This window comes from Oncorhynchus masou, chromosome 1, assembly GCF_036934945.1.
Source record: "Oncorhynchus masou masou isolate Uvic2021 chromosome 1, UVic_Omas_1.1, whole genome shotgun sequence".
Lineage (NCBI taxonomy): Eukaryota > Metazoa > Chordata > Actinopteri > Salmoniformes > Salmonidae > Oncorhynchus > Oncorhynchus masou.
Genome location: NC_088212.1, coordinates 24141508 through 24153193, shown reverse-complemented (window position 1 = coordinate 24153193; position 11686 = coordinate 24141508). Strand labels below are relative to the sequence as shown.

Below are 11686 nucleotides of genomic sequence, written 5' to 3'. Positions count from 1 at the left end.
GGGGCGTGCCATGACTATTATAATGTCGCTTTCATGTTGCTCTGTTAAAGGTGCATCGCTGTTGCACCCGGACCTAATGGATCAACAAATGTATTAAGCGTCATAGGCAAAAACGAGTTTATTCTGACCATGGCTCACAGCTTCACTCAAGAATATTTCCAGATTCCTTCCGTTACCAGAGCGTACACTACAGCTTGCGTTTTGACTACAGCAGCGGTGGTAAGCGACTGACGAGTGGCATCTATTTTTCAGCAGGCTTGCAGTAAACAGCTCGCCGACTGTGCACTGGTTGTTTTGGCGTGTTTGGTTAGAGAAATAATATATACATACTCAAAGATGAGAGAACACATTTTCACTATACGTTATTTAAAGGTATACCATATTGAAACAGTGTAACTGTTTCTGATGATTAATTCATACATTCAATGTATTATCTTTCTTTGGGGTTGTAGCAATTGGAGGTAATCACCCCATTTCAGCTTTATTTCAACCCAGACCTCATCATTAGAAGATACCAGGTAAGAGATAACCTCTATTAATAAACACAATGTATACCTCATACTTAATGGGATAGTAAACACAAATGACAACGTTATACGTTCGGTTTCCTTACCCTCTAAGCAGTCTACAAAATGGTTATCCTATGGGGACAGCCTAATAACCCTTTTGGGACCTCTTTTTCTAAGAGTGCATGGACAAGGTATGACAGCAATCTGTGTTTTGGATTAGTTTCCCTGTCATAACTTATCCATAGACTACTTACAGGATAAGGAAACCAATGTGAATTTTTGTAATTTGGGTGAACTATCCATTTAATATGACTTGCGTTTTCCCTCTCTGTTTTGCAGATATGGCGGCTGATCACCAACTTCCTCTTTTTCGGCTCACTTGGATTCAGTTTTTTGTTCAACATCATCTTTCTGTATCTTTTGTCTGGACATCTTAAAAGAAATACTATTAATCTAAAACTCCATTTAGTTTTTACAAAAGATGTTAGAAAAACAAACACTTTATCATCCTGAAGTCAAAACAAATGGAATGTTCCTAATTAATTTGTGAACCCCTGGCTCCCTCTTACCCATGTCTATTGTTTTTGAGTTATTGCGGTTCCTTTCCTTTACCAGACAAACAGGTATCGTTATTGTCGTATGCTGGAGGAAGGGTCTTTCCGAGGCCGCACTGCAGATTTCGTATATATGTTCCTGTTTGGGGGTGTCCTCATGACTGTATCCTTTACATTAGAACTGACACAACGTACCCAATGCACCGCGGTATTCAAGTAAAAAATGTCATCCAGCAGTTCCCTGTTCCGTCACAGCTGTAGCCATACTGTGCATTCCTGAAGAATAATATATTGTAGTCTCCAGTTAATTACCTCCTTCTATTGTGTAATGTTCTAGGTCAAATTTTATTAGCATGTTTTTGTATTGTGATAGGCAGCAATACATTTTATGGGTTGCCATGTGTTTTGAGCAAAGAGAAATTACATGTCTATTCACCTGGTATAATCTCAGGTTGGCATATTAAAGGTGTAGCTAATGTTTCTACTGGTGTCTTTAACTTGAAGGTCTACACAGCTGTTTGGCCTCTTTGCCAACCTATTCTTCCTGGGCCAGGCATTCACCATCATGCTGGTGTATGTGTGGAGTAGAAGGAATCCTAACATACGCATGAACTTCTTCGGCCTTCTGAACTTCCAGGCACCGTTTCTGCCCTGGGTGCTCATGGGATTCTCATTGCTGCTTGGCAATTCCATTGTCGTTGACCTTCTAGGTACAGTATGTTATGTGTCTCACACATACCCTGAGATGGCAGTGAGGAACAATATGGGTTTCCCCCTACTTTAACCAAGCTGTCAGTCGTCTACAGTGTTTATCTCTTGTATCTACAGAGCATAGGCTCAAATGTGTCCAGACAAACAATAAGGACGTGTCCCCCTGGACATTGTGTTACAGCTCCTGTATGTTTGACAATGAGGTCAGTTATTGCCAGGCCTATTTATTTTTTTATTTTGTGAAGTCATGTCACTGTAAATGCTACTGGTTTGCTCCTCCACCTCAGGAATCGGAGTAGGACACATCTACTACTTTCTGGAAGATGTGTTTCCAAACCAGCCTGGAGGCAGGAAGCTGCTGATGACACCAGAACTTCTGTGAGTATCAATATCACTAGTGGTGTTGACTAGTGACTCTGCCCTTTTCTCAAGTTAAATTTGGGCTCTGGGCCCTCAAAGTATCCCTCAGTGTCTGATGTTTCAAAGCAATGTCAGTTGATGCACATTGCACACTTTGTTGTTGTTGCAGTCGAACCGTGTTTGACACCCAAGAGGAAGACCCCAGCTACTTCCCACTCCCTGAGGAGCAGGCTGGAGAGTTTTGGCAGGACCAAGGTGGAGACGGAGGGGAGCCCAATGACCAGGGGCAGTAGCATGGGGACCATCTAACCCCATATAAACCCAAGATATACTCCCAGCCCCACTGAAGAAACCAGGAGCCATCCAGCTGTGGATAGAGGGTTTACTCCTCAGAGGGATGTGGATGAAGAGCACAGCAACGTACCATCTGTACAGTTCAGTGTGTCCACTGGGAGCCACCGTAGTGAGTTTGTTGCAGACTTCTTTCACCGAGTGTTATAACTAGAAATGCCAAATGCAATTAGAGGCCAATGAGCATTGCAACCTTTCCATCACCACATGCATTTCTGGCTGTGGTACTAATGGCACACAACCATTTGCCATTTCAAACAGAATCACACCTTTTAAATACAGGTGCAAACAAAATTCTTGCCTCGTCTTTGTTATTGACCTGCTGCTCGACTCATTCATAAATCTGCCGACTATCTGGAATCCTGTTACCGAGGGAACCTGCACAGTCTGCACTTTCCAACTATTGCCTTTGTGGGTGAAGCACTGCTGCCAAATAGAAATGGCTTAGCACACCACCAACAACTGGGTTGTGCCGGGTGTTGTAAGCATGAACAAAGCATGCAAAACAGCCCAACAACTATGTGATATGGCGGCAAACTTATTTTTACTTCCTAAATTAGTGTAATAACCTTTCATTTGGTTGTATGGTCACTAAAATATAATTTACAAAGACATAACACTTATCAAAAGCAATCAAGATCATTTCACTTTTATTTTTGTAAGAATTATTCAAATGTACAAAAAGACAACAAATATAACATAACAGAATATATTGTCTGAGTTTTCCTGTGTTTTTTCACTCCTCTGTAGGTGGGTAGGAGAGTCAGTCGTCAAAGTGGGAACAGGTTCACCACACAGGGGAAGGGGAGGGAGCACATTGTAGGGGGTGTTTGTGGTGGAGCTTTGCTCAAATAAACACATGGAGGGGTGGAGGGGACGTAGGCTGTGTAGAGAGCTGAGGTGATCGGTGAAGAGGAGGACCTGCTCTGGTAAACAGGCTGAAGCAATGCCTGTGTTAATGCTGTTAGCATAGCAAGTCCCAACACTCTCGTACTTCATCAAATGGCCTACAGTCGGTCTTGTTGAAGGAGCAAGACATTCCGCTTGCATCAACTACCATGTGTTTGCCAGTCGTCTCATGCGCCTGCAATGTAAATGTACACGGAGAGTCAATATCAGTAACGACACAAACACATTTTATTGAATGAACAGAAGCTAGGTGGATAGTTCCATTTCCCAAACTTTGCATTTAGACAGGCGGCCCAAATCTGATCTTTTGTTCACTAATTGGTCAATGACAAGAAGCTGCCACATGTATTTGAGAGACAAGTGCTCATTATTGAAAATATTAATTTACATGTCAACAATCTAAGCCCACCCCGTCTGTTTTGCCACAGTCGCACAGGCGCCGGTTTTGTTGCTAAACAACCAACCCGTCTATAGATCATGAAGTATATTTTTAGGACAGTAGTCCAACGCAGCACCACCCACCGAGTGTTTCTATCCTGGTCCCTGATCTTTTTCTCCATCTCTGCATCTGTCAGTGTCTCCAGCAGTGGGCACCACTGGTCAGCTTCACCTGTGTTCCGGATGGCAATCTCTACCGTGGGCAGCGGGTTCTCACTGCACGGAGACAAAGAGCCACAACAAATTACTTGCACCACCATGAGACACAGCCAAACAGGAAAATAGCATGTTGCTGAAAGGGATATTTTAGGATAGGAGCCCAACAGAAGCAGAGGTCAGTGTTACTGTCTGGGGAGTTACTTTTCACCCAATTCATACATTGCTTCACAAACAGACTCTACAAAGTCAAGAACGTCTATTACATTTCACCCAAATACAAAAACTATTGGAGATCAGTCCTCTTACCAGCTTCACTTTGAGTATTTGCTATACATACAGTACTCATTCAAGGGGTGTTCTTTATTTTTTACTATTTTCTACATTGTAAAATAATAGTGAAGACATCAACTATGAAATAACACATATGGAATCATGTAGTAACCCAAAAAAGTGTTAAAGATAGAATATATTTTGATATGTTTAAGATTCTTCAAAGTAGCCACCCTTTGCCTTGACAGCTTTGAACACTCTTGGCATTCTCTCAACCAGCTTCACGATGAATGCTTTTCCAACAACCCTGAAGGAGTGCCCACATATGCTGAGCACTTGTTGGCTGGTTTTCCTTCACCCTGCGGTCCAACTCATCCCAAATCATCTCAATTTGGTTGAGGTCGGATGATAGTGGAGGCTAGGTCATCTGATGCAGCACTCCATCACTCTCGTTCTTGGTCAAATAGCCCTTGTTTTGAGTCATTGTCCTGTTGAAAAACAAAATTATAGTCCCACTAAGCCCAAACCAGATGTGATGGTGTTTGCTGCAGAATGCTATGATAGCCATGCTGGATAAGTGTGCCTTGAATTCAAAATAAATCACTGACAGGGTCACCAGCAAAGCACCCCCACACCATCACACCTCCTCCATGCTTCACGGTGGGACCTACACATGCGGAGATCATCCGCTCACCTACTCTGCGTCTCATAAAGTCACGGTGGTTGGAACCAAAACTCTCAAATTTGGACTCATCAGACCAAAGGACAGATTTCCACCGATCTAATGTCCATTGCTCGTGTTTCTTGGTCCAAGCAAGTCTCTTCTTCTTATTGGTGTCGTTTAGTAGTGGTTTCTTTGCAGCAATTCGACCATGAAGGCCTGACTCACACCGTCTCCTCGGAACAGTTGATGTTCAGATGTGTCTGTTACTTGAACTCTGAAGCATTTATTTGGGCTTCAATCTGAGGTGCAGTTATTCTATTGAACATCTCCTCTGCAGCAAAGGTAACTCTGGGTCTTCCTCTCCTGTGGCAGTCCTCATGAGAGCCAGTTTCATCATCGTGCTTGATGGTTTTTGCGATTGCACTTGAAGAAACTTTTGAATGTCTTGAAATTTTCCGTATTGACTGACCTTCATGTCTTAATGATGGACTGTCATTTCTCTTTGCTTATTTGAGTTGTTCTTGCCATAATATGGACTTGGTCTTTTACCAAATAGGGCTATGTTCTGTATACCACCCCTACCTTGGGTGGCCACATTGAAGAACCTCAAATTTAAAATATTTAGGTTTATTTAACACTTTTTTTGGTTACTACATTATTCCATGTTATTTCATAGTTTTAATGTCTTCACTATTATTCTACAATGTGGAAAATAGTAAAAATAAAGAAAAACCCTTGAATGAGTAGGTGTGTTCAAACTTTTGACTGGTACTGTATGTTAGAGACCCGTTCCGTATAGACCCGGTTGGATCCAAACCCGGTCCGATCCCAGCGAGGGAAGCAGCATAAAAGCCAATTTTTAAGCTACTTCATCATTCGGAGCTGAGCAATTAGATACCTCCTAACTTATTTTGCCACACACGGAGGCTCTATGACTGTAGTGCCACTTTGATGACTTATGATTGGCTGACAACAACAAGCTACACGCCACTCGTGAAAAGCAAGAGCAACAACATAAATATAATTCTCTCCTTCTTTACTGCAGCAGCTGTGTTCAGGTCTGTACGGGTCATTAAGGGGAAACACGTTATGATTGTCACGGGTCTCAGGTATGTGTAATTATATCAGATTGGACCCAGACCTGTGAGAAAATGTAGAATTCGGGTCCCGGATCGGGTCTTGGGTGTGAAGACCAATCTGTATATATTACCTGAAAGCGTATGTCCTCTGGTGCCAACTAAGTTGTCCTCGGATGCTGTAAGCAATGGTGGTGACAAACTCTCCCCCTAGGCCCAGCTCCGAGCACAGTTTCAGGGCAAACTTCTCTGGGGAGTTCTCCCTTTCTGACATATCCCACTCAAACTGGTCCACGAGCGAGATGTTTCCAACGTGGATGTTTAGCTTATGGTAAAGATAAGAAATCATGTTTTAACTAATCAGTTAAGGGTCCATTGTGTGATTTCAGATAGAAATGCGAGTTGTAGATCTGCCATTCTCATTGAAAGCAAGTCTGATACGCGGCATGACCTTTGTGATATTTCTATGATTCCCCTCCGTAAGTTTTATATTAGCTTCTTTATACTTTTTTTTTTTTACATCGGGTTCAAACAGATAAATACAATATTTTTGGTTATTCAAAATATATTTCACATCAGTTTAGATGGTACAATGATGTTCTACACTATACATTTATTGTGTCAAACTAAAATCAGGTGAATGTTTGAATATTTTTGAAACCAGGAAAGGGTGGTGCTATTTCTACAAATTGCACCTTTTAATTATCAGACACAGTCTAAGTTCTGTAACTCTGGTCTCACCACATTGTTGCACACACAGTAAGTTAACATAACAATCTTGGTTGTACCTTGACGATGACCCTCTGGTCAGTCTGTTCATCCAGGATGCTGTCTGTGGGATAGGACTCTATCTGCTGGCGGATGGCTGAGGCGATGGCTGGGACAAAGGCCAAGGGGTTCAGGTCCAGGTCGTCACACAGGATCTCCGCAAACATTTCAGGAGTCATGAGCTTCTCTGAGAAACAACAGCATGTATGACATGAGAACTTGAACTAGGACTGAGAAGAAAAGGTGGTTGGGCAGAAGATGACAAGAATGTTGTCATGTTTAAATAATTTTGTTCTAGAAAACTAAAGAGATATAAAGGGATTCAAATACCATTGTTATGGACACCAGTTTTAGACAGAGCTACAATGCAATCCTACCGTTCATATTCCAGGTGAAAGCATCCCTAAGCTTCTGCCCCTCGATCTCCATGTCCAGTCGGATTGGAACCAGAACCTCAGACTGGGTGGCATTCTCATGGATCACTGCAGGATCATGGTCATCAAAACTGTGCATGGGAGAGAGAACAGTAACACATTTTTGTAACACACAAGTCACACATTTGAAAATGGTTTCAAACAGTTTTGTTTACATTATGATTGACTATGATAGGCCTTTACATCAGAGTTCATCTGTTCTGACAGCCGTTTAGGTTTTAATCAGGCTCACCAGAGCGGGAAGGTCCTCTTCTTGTCTCGGCCTAAGCGGCTGCGGTTGATAGTGGTGGAGCAGGGGACAGCATCCAGGTGATGAGAGCTGTTGGGTAGCGTGGGGACCCACTGACTATTCCGCTTACCCTTCTGCTCCCTGTTTTCAAGACCAGACACAGTGACACATGAAGACAATATATGAAACAAGATGTATTGACTACAATACCTAGACCATCAAGGACCAGGCAAAACATTTATGAGAGAATGCTGATGACAATACCTGAGGTAAGCTGGGGGCTCTGTGCTGATGGAGATAGCTTTGTACTTCTCATCGTTTCCTTCGAAGATCTCCTCTACCTCTGATGCCTTCAGAAGGGTCACACTGGTAGCTAAGGTTGTGTAACCATGATCTGATAGAAGTGAAGAAAATGTTTAACAATTAACCACATTACAAGAGTATGCCTTCGTTATCCCATGTTATCGTTTCATGGTAATTAACTAACTAGCTAAGTTACTAACCGTGGGATGATTCCACTATTTTCTTCCGCTCCTCCACTGATGCCAGTTTCCTCCATAGTGATGGGTATCTCTTATACAAGGAACCTCTGAACATACGCAGGTAATTTCCTACCTAAAATCAAAAACGGCAAATTGAGAAAACGCAAGGGCTTACTAGCTATAGCTAACTTACGAGGGTAGCATCTGTTACTGTTATCGACAAGCTAGCTACTGTTAGCTACTGTTATCTCTCGCCTCGGCTAGTTGCTAATGTTCCCTCCGGTAATTATCAAGCAAACGCACCAAAACATCGTAACTAACGTTGGTTATACTATAGCTAAATTACACTAAATGACTCATCTTAAAATATACTATAACCAAAGAAAATACTAACCTCTGACCCAATCATATAATAATCCCCATCTTCTTCAAGCTGAAATTTGACAGGTTTTTGTCCAAATGTCTTACTAAGCGCCATATTGGAAATGTAACAACAAAGATCAGCGCGGATGAGCATGCGCATTGTGTAAAAAACTAACTGGCGCTGTGAAATGACGTCAGTATAATTGCTTCCTTATCACACTTCCTTTGCTCGTCTCCTTTCATTCGTGGCCAGTCTGAAGCACAAGAGAGGACATAAAGAATTCCGTAGTCCAGTACTGATAAAATACTGTAGCCTATTATGTTCATCATCTTAGATGCTTTCCGGTGAATATTATTCTATTGCTTTCATTTATTGTGTAGGCTGTAAGTTAATACCATGGGGTTACTAGCTATCATATCTGCCAAGGAAGGAGCCATCTTCTCACCTCACTTGAACTAAATTACACCAAAAACGTTAAATAAATGAGTACTTTTGTAAACTTAAGTGTTTATTTGTATTTACATGAATATATAATAATCTATAATTACACAAGAGAGAGGAAATAATATACAATGCATCACAAAATCTTTCTGTACAAACCAATAAATAATGCCAACAAAGGTCAACAAAGACATAAACAAAGACAGTTCCATATAGTATGACATCTCAATATTCTGTTAATTCATTAGGAATAGAAAAACATGAGAGACAAGACACTGCAAACACATACAAAGGCTTTAACTCAGTTGTAATGGTAAAGGCGACAGATAAGGCCAAATAAATCTGCAGAGGACCAGTAATTCCAGGTCAAGCAAAGCAAGCTCCAGTAATTATGAATAACACCACAAAACAATCAGTCAAGTGGTAGTAAACACAGCCACTTATGTAAAGCATAAATTATACTGAACCCATTCTTTGAAAAGAACCAAAGGACTGTTACTATTTAGGGAAGTGGTGCAGTTTCTCCAAGGGTAACCAGTAGTAACCGCACTGCCACCTAAGCTTGAACAGTGTATCTGAGGTTTTTAGAATGTTGTTGTAGTGTTCAGAACATAACACTCAGAAATGGTAAACTCCCCTAGAAAATTCAAGTGATAGAGAAATGAAACAAACATTGTCTTTTGAGAGTGACAGACCCCTCATCTCTTTGGCACATATAGTGGTAAACCAGTTGCCACCTTTTCTCCATGCCCTGAACACATTTCTACCACTACATGGACCTCTATCTATTCTCTCCCAGGGTTTACTTTTCCTATTTAACTGTGTCATAATGGAGAGCGAAACAGAGGGAGAAGGGTCATATTCCTCTGCTCAGACGCTGCTGATGCATGACAGATCTTACAACGCCTAGATGGTTATTTTATGTGTCAGCAAACCAAATCATATGTTATAGCAATCTGGTTCCCGACTGCACAGCCGATGATGTGGCACACAACTATTGATTGATGCATGCAACGTCTGAGCAGAGGAACACGACCAATGTGTGTGTGTTCACAGTGTTCAGCATTGAAGGGAGCCAATCAGAGTGATCGGCAAAGACCCATTCACAGTGTAAGTAGCATATTACAGTGACAAAGCACAGCAGAGACAACCAATCATTATGCTATGTATGTCCCAAAAGAACAGCCTCTTCTCCACCCCTTCCTCGCCATGCATACAAGAGGTCTGGATAGTACCCATCACAGGGGAGTTTCCACCATATTGCTTTCCCCTACCTCTATGGTTCTATCATGGTCATCATGGAAAGGACAGTTTTAAAAGGCCATTTAAAGGGGCTGGGACCAGCATGCAGCACTGAGCAATAAAGGCATGTAATGTCAGTGAAATGACAAACTACTTTTTGTCTGTACTTTCCATGACATAAAACAACCACTGGCATACTTGTAAGGATCTCAGAGTTTGTGTCATTACTCTCACTCTTGTCTTTAAGATTGTAAGTAAGAAAAAGCTGGTGTGGGTTAGTGCACTGCTTTTTGTTGTGAGGCGAGGACTGTTACCTCCTCTTGCATACATGGAGCAGGCATTGGGCAGCCATAAGGAGAATCATTGGCAGTTACAGATTATACATGATACCACTATCCCACTATCAGTACTGGGATGTAAAACCATTGTTTTCCATACAGAGATAGTCCAGTAGGGACGGGTGGTATGAAATGCTGTCATCGGAACCCCTGAATCACTTAGTGATACTCAACGCCGTCATCGGAGAGTCCCAACGTCATGCCTGTCCTCACCCCCAAAAAGTTTGTAAAAAAATAAGGTGAATTATTGATCTTTTATAAAATGTACATTTAGCAGCAGCATAGCAAAGTAAAGAATACCAAACAAATAGCCTAACTGTAATGGTAACATCATCAAACATAAAGGTCCATTGCAAAGTAATGCTGATATTATACTGTGTGGGTATTTTGTAAATATCTATCACTCCTCACTGTTTATCTATTTTTAGTTTTACATCAACCCTTCATAATTGTTGAAATGTTTCTATTGAGCATATCGAGCCCCACTGCAATGTCATTCTTCCTTGTCCTGGTTGTAATTCAATAAAACAAGATGTATGTCTCTTAACAGTGTCCACTCCTCACACCTTGTTTTCTCTGAAATGATCACACACCTTGACCCATATTCAATATGGCAGTATCTGCATTCAACTCTTCAAACTTACAATGGACCACCTTTCCATCTATTCACAGTACCCCACCAGGATAGCACATCGGATGTCTTTGTCCAGGTCTCTCTTGAAAAAGTATTTTATCTCACGAGACTAACTTGGCTTAAAAAATCTGGCCACCTTTGTTCTCTGTGCCTTCCTCTATACTCATCAGTACGACATTTACCAACACCACTCTAATCACCACACAGTTAGAGAGAGTTTATAACGTGGCCATATGTACGCTATACACTCTCTATAATATTCCCTTTGTAAACACCACTGACACAAACTTAGGCACGAAGGGTTAGGGACAGCACATTGTTAAGCTCCCCTTCATCAAGGCCTGAGCCAAGAAGACATCAGTCTGATACCGGTAATTGCTTTTCCTGCTTTGCTGCCTGCTTGTGATGCATGCAGACATGATTTGTTGTCGTTTTCCACTGGGCTCCGTCTCTAGTGTAGTTCTTAGGTCCTTTAGCTTAGGTGGATTTAGAGGGCCTTAATCCATCAGACTGACAGAGAGCTGGGACACTCGTCCTCAGAAGATCCCTTTGGCGATTTTCAGGCCCTTCTGCTTCATGCGGGGCAGCGTGGAGCTGGCTACACTCTTGGCCCGGCCTTTCTTGGACAAGCCACGTTTCTTCAGCACAAAGTCATAGTTGGCGGTAGAGTTCATGGCGTAGAAAACGTTGGCATTGTTTGGGATCCGCAGCTCTATGGTGAGAGGAGAGGTATATATTGTTAGTAAAAACAAT

At 41.8% G+C, this 11686-nt stretch overlaps 3 protein-coding genes across 6 annotated transcripts in view; 1 reads left to right on the top strand and 2 right to left on the bottom strand.

Moving 5' to 3' along the window:
* Positions 1 to 15: 15 nt before the first annotated feature.
* Positions 16 to 3195, top strand: derl3 (derlin 3). Its single transcript, XM_064965927.1, has 7 exons — positions 16 to 219; positions 453 to 518; positions 849 to 922; positions 1133 to 1226; positions 1578 to 1773; positions 2062 to 2152; positions 2304 to 3195. The coding sequence occupies exons 1-7, from the start codon at positions 130 to 132 to the stop codon at positions 2425 to 2427; spliced, it is 735 nt and encodes a 244-aa protein (XP_064821999.1). The 5' UTR covers positions 16 to 129; the 3' UTR covers positions 2428 to 3195.
* LOC135539788 (SWI/SNF-related matrix-associated actin-dependent regulator of chromatin subfamily B member 1) lies at positions 3119 to 8407 on the bottom strand. Its single transcript, XM_064965914.1, has 9 exons — positions 8309 to 8407; positions 7936 to 8047; positions 7697 to 7826; positions 7436 to 7573; positions 7147 to 7274; positions 6790 to 6956; positions 6136 to 6326; positions 3917 to 4048; positions 3119 to 3569 (listed from the first exon to the last, which is right to left on the bottom strand). The coding sequence occupies exons 1-9, from the start codon at positions 8390 to 8392 to the stop codon at positions 3539 to 3541; spliced, it is 1113 nt and encodes a 370-aa protein (XP_064821986.1). The 5' UTR covers positions 8393 to 8407; the 3' UTR covers positions 3119 to 3538.
* A 358-nt stretch (positions 8408 to 8765) lies between these two features.
* Positions 8766 to 11686, bottom strand: part of LOC135539756 (ral guanine nucleotide dissociation stimulator-like) — a 30003-nt gene continuing 27082 nt past the window's right edge. For all 4 annotated transcript variants that reach the window (XM_064965881.1, XM_064965872.1, XM_064965863.1 and 1 more), the window contains exon 18: positions 8766 to 11645. In XM_064965881.1, coding sequence (XP_064821953.1) covers positions 11470 to 11645 — 176 coding nt within the window. In that variant the 3' untranslated portion in view covers positions 8766 to 11469. The remainder of the gene's footprint in view (positions 11646 to 11686) is intronic.